General features: G+C 40.9%; 1 protein-coding gene across 2 annotated transcripts in view; it reads left to right on the top strand.

The window, feature by feature from the left end:
* Positions 1 to 22,715, top strand: part of UST (uronyl 2-sulfotransferase) — a 314,807-nt gene that overhangs the window by 178,344 nt on the left and 113,748 nt on the right. For both annotated transcript variants that reach the window (XM_069598665.1, XM_069598666.1), the window contains exon 3: positions 18,473 to 18,628. In XM_069598665.1, the coding sequence (XP_069454766.1) occupies positions 18,473 to 18,628 (156 nt within the window). The remainder of the gene's footprint in view (positions 1 to 18,472; positions 18,629 to 22,715) is intronic.

The raw sequence follows: 22,715 nt of genomic DNA on the forward strand, positions 1-22,715 counted from the left end.
TCTCCCAGTTGAGCAGCCTAACTCTTGGATATATTCTCTCTTTTGGTAGTTAAGTGGATGCCAGCAGGCCCAGGCCTGCACCCAACTCACAAATTATAGAAGGAAAAAGAGCTTGACTTTCAACAGACCTACAAAATCCTGAGCTCGAATCTCACTGAACACATTTGGATCAGGTGCCCATCTCTTAACTGGTTTCTTTGTTCAGTGGATGGATGTGCTGCTTGAGCATGCTTGATTCAAACACCCTCCCCTGAAGCAGGAGTTGGCAGCCCTCCAAAATCCCATGGACTGCAAGGGAGGGAGTGATGCTCCAGACGAAAATGGAGATATTGTTGCTAGAGGATGAAGGAGCAACTAAAATGGTTAATTTTAATAAACTACAGTGAACTGACTCAAGTTTGCCATTAGTCTACCATGAGATTGTGGATATGACTGTAGGCCAAGAAAGATAAATCATAAGCTGATGTTTTAACAGTCAACAGAATAATGGAAATGCATTTTGTTTGTTTGCAGTGGATTTATTTAATTCTTTGCTCATCCTGCAAATAATTTGGGATATATGTAAAATGTAAAACAATGATAAAATATAAGCGAAAGCATATCAGGGACATGGTAAATATAATTCAAAATTAAAACTGTATGGAGACTATAAATTACAAAAAAATTGCTGTAATTGAACAACCGTTACTCTGAATTTCCTAGTAGCTACAGGAAAAATGAGGCTGTAAGTAGTAACACAGAGAAGGCAATGGCAACCCACTCCAGCACTCTTGTCTGAAAAATCTCATGGGCAGAGGAGCCTAGTAGGCTGCAGTCCATGGGGTCGCTAAGAGTCGGACACGACTGAGCAACTTCACTTTCACTTTTTACTTTCATGCATTGGAGAAGGAAATGGCAACCCACTCCAGTGTTCTTGCCTGGAGAATCCCAGGGACGGGGTAGCCTGGTGGGCTGCTGTCTATGGGGTCACACAGGGTCGGACACGACTGAAGCGACTTAGCAGCAGCAGCAGCAGCAGCAGCAGCAAGTAGTAACATAGTTCTTATTATCTGTGCAGCAGAAATATACTAGTTTTTCAGATAGTGTAATGGAGTAGAGAGCATGAATTTGGGGTTGAATACCAAAGCTCTGTAGTTGACCTTGGGCAAACATTAATTCTCCTAATTCTCCTTTCTCTCATCTTTTATATGGGAGTACTTGTACTCATAGTTTTGGGTTGTTTCACAAGAAGATAATCACATACACAGTCAGTTCAGTCGCTCAGTGGTGTCCAACACTTTGCAACCCCATGGACTGAAGCACGCCAGGCCTCCCGGTCCATCATCAACTCCCAGAGCTTGCTCAAACTCATGTCCATATAAGCTACCAACAAACAAGAGCCTTGAGATGAGAAAAAAAATGTGAAAATTAGGAGACACTGTGGTTGATTCCATCCCAGTCACTAACACAGAAGTGAATTGTGTGACGCTGTATCTTATGGCGTCCCTCGATGACCACAAAGGACATGATGACCAAATAATATTTGATCAAAGAAGCTCATAATGGGGCCAAGAAATTATGTTCCAAAAGACAGCCTGTGATGTCCTAACTTGGTCCAAGACTAAAAATCCAGAGTGTACAGAAAAATTAGGATTCTGTCCTTCAAACAGTCATCCTAATGTATCGGGTCCATCAGCCAACCTTTTGATAAACAGAGGGCCACTCAAAGACATAGTCCCTGATGGGGGCCTGGAGTGGAGGTATTAGTGAATGATGGACCCCTGTGTGTCAGTGATGTAGGTTGGACATCAGGCCTTGCTAAGACTCTGGTCTAGGATAAGGCTCCTCCTGTTGGCAAGGACTGGATTTTACCCCACTGCTCCAGGGAAACACCAGTCAGAGACCCAGCGATGGACGCTTAAAAACCATGTCTTTTCCTCTCTGCTCAATCTTCCTTTATTTTACCACATTTGTCTGTCTTCATATAAACTCCCCTAACAAGGATTTTCTTATTTTTTATTCAGATCAACTCCTTGACAGTTACAGGGAAAACCAGGAATTTTACATCTGATGGGGACTCTCTAGCTGTTAAGACAGTTGTTGCTCTGTAAATTATCTTCCTTTTTTTCTTTCTATTAGATAGTAAAGTCTTGAGGGATGGCAAGTAAAAAATACTTTGGAGAATAATGAGTTTTTTACTTAATGATGTTTGATAGCCTGACTGTAATAATCACTCCCTTCCCCTGTGACTCAAGGTAAAGAATCCACCTGTAATGCAGGAGATGCAAGTTTGATCCCTGGGTTGGAAGGATGCCCTGGAGGAGGGCATGGCAACCACTCCAGTATCCTTGCCTGGAGAATCGCATGGACGAGAGGAGCCTGGCAGGCTACAGTCCATAGGGTCACAAACAGTCGGACACGACTGAAGGGACTGAGCACGCCTGTATGCATAGTAAATGGGATGCTTCATCTATCTTGGTGGGAATTTCTGAAAAAATCTGTTTACCCAGCACCAAGTAACAAATGAAAACAAGAACCAGCCTACAGATACTATGGAAATGGACTCTCCATGGTCAGATCCATGCTGGTGGATTGGGTCTATATTACATGCCACACTTGTTCAAAATTAATTCCTTTATGAAAAAGTCATACCTGTAAAAAGCCTGCAACATGTAGGCAGTATGACATTTGTTCATCTGAGAGCAATTTTTTTAATCTTATTACCATCTCTAGCTAAAAATACCTTTTGAATCCTAGATTCTTGTGTGGGGTTAATCTTCCAGCTCAAGTTCACCTTGTTGCTAATTCTCCATCTCATTTCAGTGCGTGGGGGTTGATGTCATTTCATGTAGAAGGGGAATGTATTTCATCTGTCTGCTTCTCCAGCTGTCAGCAAACGTGTGCTGGGAGAAAGCTGCAGGGGTATATTTGGGCCACAACCAGCAAGTAGAGCCTCGTCATTGTTTAGAAATGGTCTCTGTGCCTGCCACTCTAACTCCCTCTTCTGCAGCTGAGGAATGGGGTTTCATGAATGGGTGTTTGAAGAATCAAGAACAATGGGGCCTTTGAGTACTTGGGTATAGCAGGCCCTATTTGTTGCTTACCCCACTTTCATGTCCCCACAGTCTCCTCTTCTTTAGCAGAAATCTGATTTTACTCAAATTTTACTCTGTGAGGAAGGTAATCCCATCCCCACATCAAAGGTGAATCATGAGTAATTTAAGCCTGTAGTGGTTATCTCATTTAATTTGCTAATTGTTAGTTGAGATGTGGGCTGGTGGCTTAGATCTGACTAAGGAAACATGAGGCAAAATTTTCTTAAGACCTTCTTAGTGAGTCTTTCATATCTCATAGGAAGCACTTGAGAAAGATAATTTCTTCTTCCTCTGGAGTTTAATGTTCTTCATGTGATGGCTGGAATTGCAGCAGCCATCATGCAATATGAGGAGAGCTAATCTCAGGACAATACTGACATACTAGGAGAGCAGAGCAAAATGGAACAAAAATATGGAATGAATTCTACAGTCTGCATGCCCAAGGACTTCTGTTTTGAAAGAGAATATATTTTCATTTTATTTACTTATTTCTAAGAGAATACAGGGATATTGCAGGTTTCGTTTCAGACCACTGCAATAGAGTGAGTGAAGCAATAAAGTGAATCACAATAATTTTTTGGTTTCCCAGTGAGTATCAAAGTTATGTTTACCATATGGAGTATAGTCTGTGTACAATAGCTGTGTCTTTAAAAACAAAGTCCAGTTCAGTTCAGTCACTCAGTCGTGTCCAACTCTTTGCAACCCCATGGACTGCAGCATACCAGGCCTCCCTGTCCATCACCACCTCCCAGAGCTTACATGTCCATTGAGTCAGTGATGCCATCCAATCATCTCATCCTCTGTGGTCCCCTTCTCCTCCCACCTTCAATCTTTCCCAGCATCAGGGTCTTTTCAAATGAGTCAGTTCTTTGAAGCCAAAGTATTGGAGTTTCAGCTTCAGCATCAGTCCTTCCAATGAACACCCAGGACTGATCTCCTTCAGAATGGACTGGTTGGATCTCCTTGCTGTCCAAGTGACTCTCAAGAGTCTTCTCCAACACCACAGTTCAAAAGCATCAATTTTTCAGTGCTCAGCTTTCTTTATAGTCTAACTCTCACATCCATACATGACTACTGGAAAAATCATAGCTTTGACTAGACGGATCTTTGTTGGCAAAGTAATGTCTCTGCTTTTTAATATGCTATCTAGGTTGCTCATAACTTCTCTTCCAAGGAGCAAGCATCTTTTAATTTCATGGCTGCAGTCACCATCTGCAGTGATTTCAGATACTTTATTGTTTAAAAATGCTATCTTCTGTCTGAGTGTTCAGCGAGTTGCAGTAGTAACATCAAAGATCATGGATCACCATAAAAATAGAATAATAATGAAAAAGTTTGAAATATTGTTGAGAATTACCAAAGTGTGACACAGAGACACAAAGTGAACAAATGCTGTTGGAAAACGGCACCAATAGACTTGCTGGGTACAGAGTTGCCACAAACCTCCAATTTATGGGAAAAAAAAAGCAGTATCTTTGAAGCACAATAAAGTAAAACACAACAAAATGAGGTGTGCCTGTATATTTTTCTTGCTGTTTGAATTGGGTTGGGTTTTCTGTTACCTGCCAGCAAAAGTGTCCTTACTGATATATAGAGATATGCTATAAAGCGATCCTGAGAATTCTTTAGTCAAGTTCAACCCAGTTGTTGTTAGAGGCTGCAGCTCCTCAGTTTTCCTGCTTTGTCTTTTTAAGCCCAGTGGGCAGGAGGGGGCAACATTAACAGCTGATGAATTTTGCATGATGCGTTCTCCTTGCATATCACCTGGGCAACGCACATGTATTGATGAATGTGAAAAATGCCCAAGAAGCCAACTCTATGAAGACAGATCAAGCTGGGAGAGCTAGAAAATTCTTTATTGGTAGCTACCAACAAGAATTTGGTAGGATATTTTGAGAAAGGGAAAATGACTGAATTGAGGCTATACAGTTTCTAGAGATATCAAAGCATAGCTTCCTGGCTGCCTCAGCGTTAAAGAATCTGCCCACAATGCTGGAGACACCGGAGATGCAGGTTCTATCCTTATGTTGGAAAGAGCCCCTGGAGAAGGAAATGGCAAACTATTCCAGTAAGAAGGAAATGGCAACCTACTCCAGTATTCCTGCCTGGAGAATCCTATGGACAGAGGAGCTTGGTGGGCTATAGTCCATAGGGTTGCAAAGTGTCAGACATGACTGAAGTGACTGAGCTTGCACGCACCAAGGACATAGCTTAAATGTCACACTCTGTGAAATCTTCCCTGAGTCCCCAAGGCCAAGTTCATCACTCCTTCTCCCTTTACCATATCCTTGACAGGGCTCTTGCCACAGATTGTCAAAGCACATGGTGCCCATGGTTGGTTCACTTGGCTAGACTGTGAGTTCATACAGGACAGGGGACTAATTGTAATCTTTGTTGTATTCACCCATTTGACAATGATTTATTCTGTATCTACTACGTGCCAGGCATTGAGTTGTACTGAAGATACAGTAGTAAGGAAAAGCAGAGGCGCTCCTGCAGCCATGGAATTTAGACTCTAGTCCAAGACAGACCATCAGATCATCACAATAATCAATTAACTTCTTGCCAATAATCAAATGAATGGCACTCAGGAATTATCTGTTGAAACCAGTCACAAAATTTTCAATATTCCACAGGGTCTCTTATCTTCCTGGAGCCTTGCCTAGGGTCATGTTAAGAGGGAAAGTGTCCCAATGACTAGCAAGATTCAGCCACAGTATGCAAGTTCTTTTCAAGCCTCTACTTGCTTGTGCTTGCTAATGTCTCATTGACAAAAGCAAGCTGCATGGCCAGGCCCAAGGTCTCTGTGGGAGGATGTTATACTCCTAATGGATACAGGCTGGTGGGATTGGTTAGGGTCAATTACTGTCCAAATCTGCCACACTATTTTTAAAGTGTTGGTTTTGTTATGAAAACCTTAAACAATGATCATTTGAATCCAAGGATAAGGTTCTTGCTACAAATTGATACTCCCAAGTTTGACTCAGACATTTTAAACAGAAAAAACAGATGATGTGGTTCACAATGAACAGTGGATCTAAGGCTTTGGTCTTAAAGTTTTTACATGGTGCTTTGATGAGAGAGGAGTATTGGCAACCAAGTGTGTCTGGTCACCTAGTCTTTGTAATATTTACAATGAGGGTAGTCTTCCCTTGTGAAGACTGTAATGAAAATATTTGACTCTTCCCCCAACCAGTAATCAGAGAAAACCATTCTAAACTGAATGGTTGGCCCATACCAGCAGTTCCTGCTATAAATTACGAAATGTACAGTGTACCAGTACTTTCTCCTCTATTACATTATAACAAATGAATTTTTAAATTAGGTTCAGAGTCTAAATTCTTAACTAAAAATAACATAGGACAGATTTAAAGAAATAAAGCTTAACTTGAAGGAGACTTTCAAGTCTTAAAAGTTGATATAAAGTGTCTGCATATTTTATCTGAAGAAGCCCGTAATTAAGAGAAAATGTGTTGTAGATCTGAAAAGAAAGTGAAAGTCACTCAATCATGTCTGACTCTTTGTGACCCCATGGATGAATGGTGAATTAAACTATGTATGTGGGTCTAGTGGAAAGATTATCTACCCCAAGGCTTCTACGAAATTACATATTCTGGTTCAAAAGTTAATGTCTAAAATCACCTGAATTGATTAATCATTGTAATGGAACAACTCCAGATCTAGAACTAATTTGAGGACCCTGAGTTCTTCTCTGCTTTTAACTGGAAAATCCACAACTCTGATACCGAGGATTTTGTTTAATAAAGACTTTTGGATCACTGAATACATAGCATAGAAGGAAGTGCCAGAAATGGCTAGAATTGGTCCAAATTTACTACTGTGGTACCACGTACAGTGCCTTTGAGGTCAACAAAACATATGAGGCATGCCCACATGCATGTACACACAGACAGGAAGGTGAGAGTCAAATAAGATTGACATAACCATATTGGGTTTCTCTGTTTCATTTTGATAATAAAAACCATGGACAAGGTTTAAGGGACTCTAAGAAGAGTGGTCAGAGGTTTCAAACACAAGTGCAGTGGGCCCACCATGTGTATGTGCAAGCAAGTCCAAGTCCTGGGCAAACGATTTAAAATATTCCTTAGGATGGCTTATCCTCTAAAACTTTTCCATCCTCCCCATGGCATGTAGACTTCATTTCTCATTCCTGCTGAACATATGAGTATTTCATACTCATGAGCTAGATTGAGGTTTGAAGTTTAGAATTTGTAACATACCACAGTAATGAGATATCCAGATTATGGACAGGTATTCTGTGATTTGCATACTGACCAGAGAAAGAAGCATAAAGAAGGTCGCAGAATTAGAACTGAATGTGCCTTTTCCTAATATGTATATTTTCTTCAGTTCAGTTCAGTCGCTCAGTCATGTCTGACTCTATGTGACTGCATGGACTGCAGCACACCAGGCCTCCCTGTCTGTCACCACCTCCCAGAGCTTACTCAAACTCATGTCCATTGAGTCAGTGATGCCATCCAACCATCTCATCCTCTGTCGTCCCCTTCTCCTTCCACCTTCAGTCTTTCCCAGCATCAGGGTCTTTTCCCATGAGTCAGTTCTTTGAATCACATGGCCAAAGTATTGGAGTTTCAGCTTCAGCATCAGTCCTTCCAATGAATATTCAGGACTGATTTCCTTTAGGATGGACTGGTTGGGTCTCCTTGCTGTCCAAGGGACTCTCAAGAGTCTTCTCCAACACCACAGTTCAAAAGCATCAATTCTTCAAAACTCAGCTTTCTTTATAGTCCAACTCTCACATCCATATATGACTACTGGAAAAACGGTAGCTTTGACTAGATGGATCTTTGTTGGCAAAGTAATGTCTCTGCTTTTTAATATGCTGTTTAGGTGGGTTATAACTTTTCTTCCAAGGAGCAAGCATCTTTTAATTTCATGGCTGCAGTCACCATCTGCAGTGATTTTGGAGCCCAAAAAATAAAGTATATTTTCTTGGTATTTGTCAATTTGAAATTTGAAAATGTTCATAGGCTCATAGTATTGATAGCACTCACCCAAGGTCACCTGAAAATTGAGTTTTTAGTCAAACTGAAAGTCATTTTTTTTTTCTGAAGCATACTTCAAAGTTCAGCTATGATGGTTTAATCATCACGTTCAAAAATTAATTCTGGATCCTTGGGGGAAATTGCTTCTTTGTATGGGATGTCATTACAGTGTGCAGGGTATTACATTCCTAGAAATAGTGTAATGATGTTGTACATGATGGAGGTGAGGACACTAGATAGACCAGAGTGGAATATTTGGGGCACAGGATGCCATTTAAATAACCTATTGAGCATCTGTAGGTATTGTATATCCCTGCCTTAACATCATGGGAAGTGGACAGAAGGAACCTTGAAATCATTGGGTTCAGTACCTCCAGTTTATCCATGAGGAAAATTTGGCCTAGAGATGTTGATCAAGGTCCCATGTTCAGAGTCACTCAACTAGTTTGGGCCAAGGGGAAAATCAGTTTCCTGACTTTCAGTCCAGGGAACTTTCTTCACTTTACCATACTTTTTCTTACATAATATAGCAAATAAAAGTGTTGCAGGGAATTCCCTGGTAATCCAGTGGTTAGGACTCTGCACTTCCAGTGCTAGGGGACTGGGTTTGATCCTTGGTTGAGGAACTAAGATCCTGCAAGCCACAGAGTGTGGCCTAAAACACAAAAGAATGTTTCAAAATATGAATGTAAAGAAAGAAAGTAATAAATTTCCCTTACAGTTTTAGGGAACAACCAAAATAGCATCCTCTAAATGATAAAAAAGATAAAATGGGCTTCCCTGGAGGCTCAGATTGTAAAGAATCCACCTGCACTGTGGGAGACCCAAGTTTAATCCCTGGTTTGGGAAGATCCCCTGAAGGAGGTCATGGTAACCCAGTCCAGTATTCTTGCCTGGAGAATCCCCATGGACAGAGGAACCTGGTGGGCACAGTCCATGGGGTTGCAAAGAGTCAGACATGACTGAGCGACTAAGCACAAATGATAAAAGTGACAATATTGGTTCTAAAACAACATTTTACAGTATTTTCATCCCATCAGTTTGTGTATTTAATAGACAGATATTTATTAATTATCCACATGCACAAACCAGGTAGACCCAATCTATTAGAGGAATAAAACAGATGGATTTGTACAGCTATATTTGTCTTTCTGTGGATAGCATTAGACATGGAACTATCTCAAGTAGGAGCAGGGGGGAAGGAGAGAGCATAAAGTTCAGATTTGGCAAGGTTTCTGGAAGAAGATGGATTATGAATAATTAGATGATACAAAGATGTGATTTGAGAGTTGGGGGTAGAAAGAGTTTTCCATGCAAAAGGCAGCAATGAGGGAAAAGAGAGTTCTTTAATGGGTCCTGTGTGTTTCCTCCTCTAGAATGGAGGGGGTCCAGGGATTGGAGAGTCGATGGTGATTAGGAAACAAATGCATCTGTTAGAAGACCTAGAATGACTTGATGGGCAAAAGCCAGTGAGAATCACTGCTGAGTTCTGGACAGCACTATTGGAAGGCTGAGCCCTGTACAGACTTTGGTGTTTGGTGATGGTCTTAAAAAAAAAAAAAAACAGAGAACTTGAAATGGTTAAAACTGTAGAAGGGAGAAGAAAGCATAAAAAGAGCATAAAGGAAGATTTATTACATGACAAGCCCAAATAAGAATGGGACATATACAGAAATGCCAGAGGTTCCAAAAGAGAATTGTGAGTGCCCATAGAGCTGGAATCCACGGGCAGCACAAATTACTGGAACTTTTTTCCTATTTCTTTGATGAATATATGTGATAAACTGCTGCTGTGCTCAGTCGTTCAGTCATGTCCAACTCTTTGCAATCCTATGGACTGTAGCCCTCCAGGCGCCTCTGTCCAAGGGATTCTCCAGGCAAGGGTACTGGAATGAGTTGCTATGTCCTCCTCCAGGAGATCTTCCTGATCCAAGGATCGACCCATGTCGTTTTCATCTCCTGCATTGGCAGGCAGGTTCTTTATTACCACTAATGCCATCTGGAAAACCCCATATTTGACAAGGGAAAATATTAAAATCTTATGTTAATTTCTAAGGCATTTCCAACTGATATCTTGATAACAGTATGGATTGAAATTGATAATTTAGTAACTTCAGAAGAGAGTATCATTTACTGGGTTATAATCCAGCACTAACCCTGGATATTCATTGGAAGGATTGATGCTGAAGCTGAAACTCCAGTACTTTGGCCAACTGCTGCAAAGAGCTGACTCACTGGAAAAGACCCTGATGCTGGGAAAGATTGAGGGCAGGAGGAGAAATGGGGGACAGCGGATGAGATGGTTGGATGGCATCACTGACTCAATGGACATGAGTTTGAGCAAGGACTAGGAAATAGTAAGGGTCAGGGAAGTCTGGCGTGCTGCTGTCCATGGGGTTGCAAAGAGTCAGACACAACTGAGTGACTGAACAACAAGGATGACAACCCCTCTTGTAGATGAGGACACTGAGGCTCCAAGATGCAAGGGGACTAGTTCCTGGCACTGCAGTGTCCTAGGAAATTTTCAGGTGGGGATTCACAGAATGGATTTGAACTGCTCAAATCCTGTGGGCAGTGAGCACACACCTGTTGCTAAGATCTAACCTCACGACACCGTGGCTATGGCTCTTCCCCTCATTGGTATGAGGAACCATGGAATGGAAGTGCTGAAAAATCACAGAGTGACTTTTATTCCTTAAAGAAAATCACTTCATCTTTAGCATAATATAGATACTAAGGGTCTAATGCTTTGATGGTGTGTAGTATGAATTTCAGTCAACCTACACATTTAGTTGGGCTTCCCTGGTAGCTCAGTGGTAAAGAATCTACCTGCAATGCAGGAGACCCAGGTTCGATCCCTGGGTCAGCATGATCCCCTGGAGAAAGAAATGGCAACCCACTCCAGTATTCTTGCCTGGAAAATCCTGTGGACAGAGGAGCCTGATGGGCTACTGTCCTTGGAGTCACAAGGAGTCAGACATGACTTAACGACTATGCACGCACATTCAGTTAACCAGCACTTGCGTGCTTGCATGCTAAGTCGCTAAAATCGTATCTGATGCTGCAACACTATGGACTGTAGCCTGCCAGGCTCCTCTGTCCGTGGGATTCTCCAGACAAGAATACTGGAGTGGGGTGCTATGCCCTCCTCCGGGGAATCTTCCCAACCCAGGAATCGAACTCACATCTCTTAAGTCTCCTGCATTGGCAGCCAAACTCTTTATCTCCAGCACCACTTGGGAAGCCCATTAACCAGCACATTTGTTCTCTAATCATTCTAGGGGGTGGGCCCTTACTGTAGTGTGAGCAGATCTGTCAGGTTAGTCATGACTTTGAACTATGGATGAGAGGACAGCAGCATTCTGGGGCGTCCACGACAGTGCCTTTCACCCAGACTCTTCTCCAGTATCATGCAGGCAACCTTCTCCCCCACCATAATCCCTCATAATGCTGTTCGGAACCAGCCAACAACTTAACATGGAAGGCTAGGAGTCTACTACAATAGTGGTTCTTCTAAACGGACCTAGAGGTAGCAGGGCCCCAGAGAACCTCTCTAGAGCCAGCCTCCCGACCTTCATCATCCTAGACTTTCTGATTCAGTTAGTCTCAGAGTGGGGTCCAGAAATCCGGAGTTTTAGAAGTTTCATAGGTAATTCAAATATATAGCCATTCAGGAACTACAGCTTGTAACATACTATATTAAATATCGTTTTGCAAAGACTTGAAAGCAGGATTGATGTTCATTCTTCCGACAAGATCAGTCCCCAGAGAGACCTATAATCATGGACTATGAAAAATCTAGGTCCAGACCAAGTTTGCTTTTTACCTAGAAAGGCTTCTTTCTCTGCCCCATTTCAAACCTGGGGGAAGTTATTGAATTGTGGATGTCATCTGGTGGTAGTTACTGTTGTGCTCAGGATTTTGGAAAGACTTCTGTTTATTTGGCACGCTCCACACAAGCCTGTCAGGCCCTGGGGATTTGTGGCATTTGCAGAACTTACAAGGCAGGCAACATAAAAATATATAAGTCACTGAGTGAAATATTTGGGAGCTCCCTTCACTTTTACAAATTGGCCATAAAATAGAAACCACAGACATAACATTCGTATAACCATAGTTGCCAAGAATGAAGAATCACTTGGGGTGCAGGAGGGAGGGTGCGGTGTGGGAGAGGGAGGGTTTTTGTTGTGTGCTTCTTGTAGGATACACAAAGAGAGAGTAAGTATTGAAAATTTGTGTGCAAATGATAATAGGGACTTTAAAGTTGAAATGCCTAACAATTGGCAAATATCTGTTGAGGAAAAATGGGGATTTTGATCTAAAGAGGGCTTTAGACATCTTTTCACAGTCGTTAAGTTTACCATTTGAGGGTATTCGCTTGTCTTGATAGACATTTTAAGTGCATTTAGGATTTTATATACATTTCACTATGACGTATTGCTTCCTGTTTTTTCCTTTTCTAGTGAAGTGGGTCACAATATCTGAGGCAGCTGTGACTGCTTATAATAGATTAGGGGAAGGAATACAGGGAAAACTACATCCATCCTTCTCTTCCCCTCCTGTTAGCTGCTCTGACACTCCAGACTTACATTAGCTTATCAAATGCATCCTGAGGGAGGAGCAAGAGAGGCCAGTCGACTCCTGTCAGCTCCAGCTGAGCATCTGGGGACATAAGTAATGGATGAGTAATGCCCGATGATGCTGGTTGTGAGCGTAGACTGTTGAATAGCATTTAATGAGACTGGACACATTCAAGACATGACAAAAGAAATAGCATCTCTGTTGCAGAAGCCAAACTAAAGGTCATTTTCACCTTTTGATGTTTTATTATATTAAATAGAGTGTCATTTTGGGGTCAGGTTAGCTGTAAGCTGGATTTTAGTTGTTACGTGGTACTTTTTTAGCTTTGTGACCTTGAACATACCGAATGATCTCTCCGGCCTTGGTTACTCGTCTAAAAATAGTCCATCTCACAGGGTACTTGAGGAGATGAAAAGACAATATAAAGCTCTAGTCAAGTCAAACACAGATTGGGCTGTGGGTGGGAATGAAAGAGACTAGTGGTACAGGGTGGGGAGGGAGTTGGAAGGGGATGGATTAATCGACATTGCCTCTAGACCTCAAACTCTGTCATTGTGTGAATCTGTGATCTATGGGAAAGAGGAGGGCACACAGGAGAATCACTTAGGTACTATTAGTGATGTTTAAATTATTTGAAAATTTAAATTCTTAGAGAAATGTACACTAGGGTGAAGACAGTTACGCTATTTGATTCACTATTGTTAACAAAGGTTTTAAAAAATTTACATGGCACAGAGCCTGCACAGGGGGTCAGGGTCAGCCCTCCATAAAAACCTGTCCTGTTTTTTTTACCATCATTTCAGAAAGTACACATCAGAAAAGATGACAAAGTTGGTAAAACAGACTTCAGGAGCACATTTATAGTTCTACTGAAAACAAGGATGAGCAGCAACTCATTCCCATTCTTAATTTTAACACCTATCCCAAACCCCCAAATCAACTCACTGATCTGGCCTGACTAAATCTGCCAGTTTCCAGTGAATTCCATAGGTTTTTAGAAAGGATTTAAAAGCCCCACCCTAAATTTGAGAAAGGTTATTATTTTTGATGGTGTATTATATGCTGTGGTTCAGACAATACAGAATCTGCCTATAATGCAGGATACCCAGGTTTGTTCAGTCCCTGGGAGGGGAAGATCTTCTGGAGGAGGGCATGCCAATCCACTCCAATATTCATGCCTGGAGAATTCCATGGACAGAGGAGCCTGGCAGGCTATGGTCCATAGGGTCGCAAAGAATCGGACACAACTGAGGTGACTTAGCACACACTCACTGTGTTAATTAACCAAGAAATTCAGGAGAAATTATTTCCACCTCAGGTTTCTAAGTGCCTCTGTTCTTCATCTAAACTTTCTAAGATACATTTTATACTCTTAGAATAAAGTACTTAATATGTAGTAATTCACACCTTCTAGGTCACCAATTTAGTTATAAAAAATGTTGACTAAATTGTTGTTCTATGCTGTCCTAGGAGACAAGGAAAAATGTATTCATCCAATTCTTGAACAGTTTAATTCCCCAAAGAAATTAAAAGTTGTGTTTATTTTGGCAGCTTTATCACAACCACAGTCTATCTCCCAGCCTGGTTATTACAGAAAATCCAACTTACAAACACTATTAGTGCAGTTCCACTAGATGTGAAACCCAGTTCAACCTCCCTGGGTCATAATCTCATGATAAGAACTAAATGATTCATCCGACTATCTGAACTTCCACAGTTATTTCCAGAGAATAGACTTTTGAGGTGCTCACTGATTGAACAGACCTATTATATTGATGGGCTTTTTTACCCTGATGACTTTTATTAGCATTTATCAGCTGTATTGGAAGATTATCCTGGTCTCACAGTTTAGTGGAATCATTGTGTTAATGTTAAACAGTACATTAAGCCCCTCAGAGCTGCCAAGAACCAATCGATGTCCATTGAGACACTATGTAGCCAAGGCATTTTCTAGGCACCCTGAGGACACATGGATCATGGCATCTGGTACCATCACTTCATGGCAAATAGATGGGGAAACAATGGAAACAGTGAGACTTTCTTTGCTTGGGCTCCAAAATCACTGCAGATGGTGACTGCTGCCATGAAATTAAAAGATGCTCGCTCCTTGGAAGAAAAGTTATGACCAACCTAGATAGTATATTAAAAAGCAGAGACATTACTCGGCCAACAAAGGTTCATCTAGTCAAAGCTGTTTTTGCCAGTAGTCATAGATTGGAGAAGGAAATGGCAACCCACTCCAATATTCTTGCCTGGAGAATCCCATGGACAGAGGAGCCTGGTGGGCTACAGTTTCTGGGGTCGCAAAGAGTCGGACACAACTGAGCGACTACCACACACACATGAGGACACATAAAAGAAGATATTATGACTGACCCTAAGGAAACAAAGTATTGCTCATTTAAAAAATGTATATGTGAAGAACTATATCAAAATGGTATAGGACTGGTTGCTAAGTAAGTGATATTAGTATTATATTTTACTCCAAAGACAATTAGCCTTGAAGCTCCACATTTACAAAATGCTGCTCTGCCTATAAAACATTTTAAGAAAATTAAACCTATAATTACAAAGGCAAAAATTCAAATTGCATTCCATAGCCAAGTTTGGGGTATATTTAGATATGTTATACTATACTCTCTAACTTTGGGCCTTTTACGACCTTCTGTTATGGATATGTGCTGAATGATGGAATCTTTTGGTTATTTTATTTGTCAATTACTGTTGAATGCCCAGCATTCAATATGGAAATAATGTCTTTAGTGGGATTTAAATATTTAAGCAGATACTTTTTATAATTGCTTCTTAGTCTATCAGAATTTTTATAACTTGGCAATTAGAAAAGAAAAAGAAATAAAAGGCATCCATACTACAAAGGAACAAGTAAAACTGTCTCTGTTTGCAGATGACATGATCAAATATATTGAAAATCCTAAAGAATCCACGCAAAGAAACTATTAAAGCTAATAAAATGAGTTTGTCAGGGTTGGAGGATACAAGATCAATATACAAAAATCAGTTGTATTTCCACCAGTGAGCAGCTAATGCAAAAATTAAATTAAAAAGCAGTTCCATTTATAATGCTGGTTTAGTCACTAAGTTGTGTCCAGCTCTTGTGATCCCATGGATTATGGCCCACCAGGCTCCTCTGTCCATGGGATTTTTCAGGCAAGAATACTGGAGTGGCCTTGCTAAAAACTAGCAAGGGGGCACTTTTTCAGTCCCCTTCTGATGTCTATGTCAGAAGCTTTCTCCTGTCTCTTTTATAAAACTTTGTTACCCACACACACAAAGAATACTGGAGTGGGTTGCCATTTCCTTCTCCAGGGGATCTTTCTGACCCAGGGATCAAACTCAGATCTCCTGCACTTCAGGCAGATTATTTACCACTAAGCTACCAGGGAACACCATTTAAAATAGCATCAAAAAATAAATAAAAGAATTATAGGGCTTGTACACTGAAAATTGAAAAATATCAATGAAACAAATTAAAGGAAAATCCAGTAAGTGGAAAGACCTCTATGTTCATGGATTGGAAGACTTAATATTATTAAAATGGCAGTAGTCCCTATATTGATCTATTGATTCAACACAGTCCCTGTCAAAATCTCAACTGCCTTTTTTGCAGAAATTGACAAGCTGATCCTAAAATTCATAAGGAAATGCAAGGGACCCAGAATAGCCGAAACAATCTTGGTAAAGAAGAACGCAGTTGCAGGGATTCACCCTTCCTGATTTCAAAACTTAGAACAAAGAAATGGTAACCTAGATTCTGTGGTACTGGCATAGGATAAACATATAGATCAATGGAATAGGACCGACAGTCCAGAAATAAAACTGTAGTTTTATGGTTAGTGGGTTTTCAGTAAGGGTGCCAAACAATTAAATAGAGAAAGAAAAAAAAAGTCTTTTCAAAAAAATGCTGCTGAGGCAGATGGATATTCACATGCAAAGGAATGAAGTTAGATCACTAGCTCACATCATACACAGAATTAACTCAAAATAAATCAAAGATCTGAATATTAGCACTAAAACTATGAAACTTCTAAGAGAAAACACAGGTGTATATCTTTGTGACCTTGGATTAGGCAGTAGTTTCTTAGATATGATACCGAAAGCGCAAGCAACCAAAGAAAAAGTACATAAACTGGATTCCGTTAAGATTACAATCTTATGCTTTGACATTTCAGGAAAGTGAAAAGACAATCCATAGAATGGGAGAATATATTTGCAGATCATATATTTGCAAATTAAGAAAAAATATAGAACTTTAAAAACTCAATGGATAGTGAACAGGACCCTACTTACTGCACAGGGAACTCTGCTCAGTGTTATGTGGCAGCCTGGATGGGAAAGGGAGTTTGGGGGAGAATGGATACATGTATATGTATGGCTGAGTCCCTTTGCTGTCCACGTGGAACTACCACAACATTGTTAACAGGTTATACTCCAATATAAAATAAAATGTTAAAAAAAAATTTGGAAAAAAAAAAAACAGTGAAAAGACAAATAACCAATTTTAAAATGGGCAGTGTTTGAATAGACATTTGTCCAAAGAAAATATACAAATGGCCAATAAATACATGAAATATGCTCAACATCATTAGTCATCAGGGAAATGCAAATCAAAACCACAATGAGATACCACTTCACACCCATTAGGATGGCTATAATAATAATAATAATAAAAACAGGCAATAACAAGTGTTGGCAAGGATGTGGAGAAATTGAAACTCTCATGCATTGCTGGTGGGAATATAAAATGGTGCAGCTGTATTAAAAACAGTTTGGCAGTTCTTCAAAAAATTAAGCATAGAGTTACCATATGATCCAGCATTTCTACTCTGAGGATTTACCCAAGATGAATCAAAAACATATGTATACACAAAGACATATAGACAAATGTTCACAGCATCATTGCTCATAGTAGGCAAAAGGTGGAGACCATCCAATGTCCATCAACTGATAAACATATAAACAAAATATGGCCTATCCTTACAAGGCAATATTATTTGGCCATATAAAGAGATGAAATACCAATTCATACTACAACACTGATGAACCTTAAAAACATTATGCTCAGTGAAAGAAGCCAGACACAAAAGGCCACATGTCCTGTGATTCCATTTATATGAGATTTTTGGAAAGCTATAGGCAAAACCCTAGAGACAGAGAGTAGATAGTTTCAGCGAATCAAGATAATGAGGTAAATGGAAGGGATTGCTAATGGGTATGGAGTTTCTTTGGGGAGTTTCTTTTCCAGTGCTCTGGAATTAAGTAGTGGGGATGGTTCACAACTCTGTGAATATACTGAAACTCACTGAATTGTACACGTTAAAGGGTGAATTTTATTGCTTTTAAATTATGTCTCAATTTTTGAAATTACTGTTATTTCTCCCAAGCACTCTACAGATTGTTCTAATAAAATATAACTTGCAAAAGAATATTTTCATTAAAGCACCTATTTATATATTTTGTTCTGAAGGAAAAGATAACAGTGACTTCACAGTCAATATTCTAGATGGCATGAAATGTTACCAGTTTTAAGTGTCAAGGTAGATGGAGGAATCCAACGGTTCTCTCACATTACACTGTGAAGAAGAATCCTGGTTCATCGTGTCCATTCTCGTTAGCTTCGTATGGGCCCTTCTCATTTGCTGTTGTTCTTCAGTTGCTAAGGCGTGTCTGACTCTTTGCGAGTTTGACCAAATGTTTATCATTCTGCAGTTGAGGGAAGAATCCTCAGTGTTTCAATCCCAAAGCCTCTCATCTGCTCTCGTTCGTCCCCAGGTGCTGCCTTTCCCAAGCCAGGTGGTGTACAACAGAGTGGGCAAGTGCGGGAGTCGGACCGTCGTCCTGCTTCTGAGAATCTTGTCAGAGAAGCACGGATTCAATTTGGTCACGTCAGACATTCACAACAAAACCAGGCTTACTAAGAATGAACAAGTAAGTTGTCTTTGCTTCTTTTGCACAATTAGTGGGTGCCTTCCGGAACACCCTTCCACCCCTACCAAATGAATACCAGAGTTACAATATCATACTGTATTTTTGCCACGGTGTGGGAGGAAATTTAAGTTGAGGGTTCTGACAGAAGTCTGTAAACCAGGAAGTTTCCCTGAAGGGATAATTTTATTAAGACCAATGAAGGATAGAGTACATGGTCATTGTCTGTTTGGCTAAAATTAGCAATGCTTAAACCTCACATAGTTATACCACTGAGCTATAGGGAATGCTGACATCTTGGGAGCAAAAATAAGAAAACTTGATTTTAATATTTCTTCCTTTGCATTTCCTCACCAATGTCCTAAGTTTTTATGGTTATAATAAAGAGAAAACCCTCTTTGGGCCAGGAATCTGGTTGGTTGATGGGGGCACGAGCTTCCTATTATGGTAAGTTCAGGGGATCTTGAGGCGCCAAAACAGCTCTTGGCCTATTCAGTGGTTGCAAAAGAATTACTCCACCTCCTGGGAACAAATCTACCCTAAGACGCTGACCCATATGAGGGCCATTCGGGTGGTAGAACAGGAGTGCTGGGTTCTGCCAGGAAGCTGGGAAGACAGATTCCATTTTGTAAGCTGACACCAAAATAGGATTGATAGCCTCCATTGAGATGCTTTGTTAGTGTGGAGAAGTTAGGCCTAGTGCTCTCATAATCATTTTACAGGGTTAAGTTTGTTAGCTTGGTCTCAAAAAGTTGCTTTGGTCCTCTTAGGTATTTAGAATGGGGGAAGAGTATAATTCAGGGCAGGCTTTCCTGGTGGCTCAGTGGTAAAAAAAAAATCTGCCTGCAATGCAGGAGACCTGGGTTCGATCCCTGGGTTGGGAAGATCCCCTGGAGGAGGAGGACATGGCAGCCCGTTCCAGTATTCTTGCCTGGAGAATCCCCCTGGACAGAGGTGCCTGGTGGGCTGCAGTTCACTGGGAACCACAGAGTCGGACACGACTGAAGTGACTAAACAGGAGCAGCAGGATAAGTCAGGGCTCTTCAGAGACTAGTACCAGCAAGATGGAGATATATCTATCAAAAGATAAACAGATATCGATGGATAGATGGACAGGCAGACAGGAATGGAGATGTACTATGAGGGATTCACATATGCAATGATGGAGGCTGAGAAGTCCCACGCTCTGCCATCTGCAAGTTGAAGGCCAGCAAAGCCATTGGTGAGACTGCACTCGAGCCCAAGTGTGAAAGCCTGAGAAGCAGGCGAGCCCATGATGTAAATCCCATGATGTAAGGGCAGGAGAATACGATATGAGATGCCTCAGCTCAGTCAGTGAAGCAGGAAAAAAAAATCACTTCCTCCTTCTTCCACATTTTGTTCTACTCGGGACTTCAAGGGATTGGATGAGGCCCACCCACACTGGGGAGGGAAATCTACTGAGCCCGCTGATTCAAATGCTCATCTCCTCCAGAAGCACTCTCATAGACACACCGGGAAATACTGCTTAACCTGGGCATCCCTTGGCCAGTCAAATTGACACATGAAATTTAACCATCACACCACTCAGTGACTAGGTAAATTTAGGGAATAAACAAGGTGCATGGTTTACTAGGGTGAGACCCTAATACTATGTCTACTTCTTTCTTACACGATCTTCACCTTTCAGGCATTCAAAACCTCACACACACAGGGACTATGCAATAGCCTTCCTGTCTCTCTTGTCACAGGGAATGGTAGGACTGTTTTGAGAGTGTAAGGCTGCCAGCAGCACTTGCTATAATGTCTGTATGTTGCTATAATGTCTGTATGTTTACTGTCTTCCACAGTATAGGATCAAAATGCCCATTTCTTTGAAAACTTCCATCAAAGGGTCTCTGAGTAACAGGTCTAAATAGTCATAAAGTGAAAGTGAAGTCGCTCAGTCGTGTCGGACTCTTCCCGACCCCGTGGACTGCAGCCCACCAGGCTCCTCTGTCCATGGGATTCTCCAGGCAAATGTACTGGAGTGGGTTGCCATTTCCTTCTCCAAAATAGTCATAAGCAATAAGCAAAAAAAATTTTGAGATTAGATAGCTCAGTTGGTAAAGAATCTGCCTGCAATGTGGGTGACCTGGGTTCGATCCCTCGCTTGGGAAGATCCCCTGGAGAAGGGAGAGGCTAACCACTCCAGTATCCTAGCCTGGTGAATCCCACGTGCTATACAGTCCATGGGATCACAAAGAGTCAGACACGACTGAGTAACTTTCACTTTCACTCTTTCACTTACAAGTTCTGCAGTAGGTGCTCAATAGAAAAATTATATTCGGTGACATTTTAAGATATCACATTCTATCAGTAATTTTCATGGGGTAGGTTCTCTGATTTCCTTATCTGATTGAAGAACAAATATAATTAGGGCTGGTTATGCCCTTTTTACTCCCTGAAAGAGAGCAACTATAATAAATAGCCTATACTATTGGAATGTTATTATAAATAAAAAATTTGGTTTTCTTTTGAGTCTTTCAGTCAGCTATCAGATTAGACTTAGAAGTTCCTATGTATGGAAATTATGCTCAGTTCTTAAAGCCTAACAAAGCATAGCATCTGGACTTTAGTTCCCACTGCAGAAAAGTGTAAAAACCCAGAGGGAGCAAAGTAATGAGAATATTAGACCCTAAGATGTTCAGGAAGGCCCTAGAAAAACAAGCACAAAATATGATATTTGAATACACTCTGGAATTTTAAACAAATCAACCTACTTTGTTTCCTATGATGAACTGTAAAGGGAAGGACTTAGATTAAACATGAAGAATAATTTACTGCTGCTGCTGCTGCTAAGTCACTTCAGTCATGTCCAACTCTGTGCGAGCCCATAGACGGCAGCCCACCAGGCTCCACGATCCCTGGGATTCTCCAGGCAAGAACACTGGAGTGGGTTGCCATTTCCTTCTCCAATGCATGAAAGTGAAAAGTGAAAGTGAAGTTGCTCAGTTGTGTCTGACTCTTAGCGACACCATGCGAGCCCATAGACGGCAGCCCACCAGGCTCCTCTGTCCATGGGATTTTCCAGGCAAGAGTACTGGAGTGGGGTGCCATTGCCTTCTCTGGAATAATTTACTAATGGTACACAAATTGTTAAGTCTTTTAGAAAGGGTTAAAGCCAAAGTCATCCTTTCCTCTAAAACAGAGGTTAGTTCTCATCTGTTTGGAATGATTGGCTTGTCTGGAAGCCAAGGAATAGACTAGACAATCTTTTAAGGTTCTTTCCAGCCCTGTGATTCTGTGATATATTTATACAACTTCTGCCATGATCTGTGTGTAATTAGTTGAAACATTTCTGATTCCTGTGGTCAGTGTGACCTAGAATATACTTCATTACTTAGTTATTGCCGATTCCTATTAAATTATAAGGCAAGTTTTTTAAAACTTAAGGGAAAGGTATAGATACGGTAGAAAAGGCAAACAAACAATTCTGATGTTAAAACAAGCATAAGGATAGTGACAGTTGCCTCTCTGGAGCTAGCTGACTGGGCTGTGACATACAAGGGGAGCCAGGAAACGCCACGACAAGAAACCCAAGTCTGAAGTAGTTCAAGGAAGACTTGAAACCAACTGTCAAGAATGTTTAAAGAAACTTTCTTTGTTACATGCATCCTTTTTCTAAAGATTCAAAGTGCGTGAAACAAGTAGAGAAAAAATTTTATTTTAACCTAATATATTCAAGAAATAATCTGTGGTGTGAATAGCTCCCTTTTCTTGGTAATTTATTGAAGGAAAGGGGAGTATGTGATTTAGGAGATGAGTTAAAATTTTATAGTCAGTGGTTCTTAACACGAAAGAATAGAACTCTGAAAATGTAGTTCCCATGGCAACATTGTTCTATAGAGTTAATGACAAGTCTGCTTTGGTGCGGTACGAGTTAAATGGACTCTCGCGGGCTGGCCCGGGACTCTCTCCACCATGTCGAACATTTCTTTTATGAGAGAATGTGTTCCAAGTTCCAAACTACTGACTTACAAATGAACTTTGGAAAAGTAACCACTTATGAGACTGGAGACTGGAATCATCTGTATCATTGCATCCATACACAATGCCATCTCTCTGGGCT

The sequence above is a fragment of the Ovis canadensis genome, chromosome 8 (genome assembly GCF_042477335.2).
Source record: "Ovis canadensis isolate MfBH-ARS-UI-01 breed Bighorn chromosome 8, ARS-UI_OviCan_v2, whole genome shotgun sequence".
Taxonomy (NCBI): Eukaryota; Metazoa; Chordata; class Mammalia; order Artiodactyla; family Bovidae; genus Ovis; species Ovis canadensis.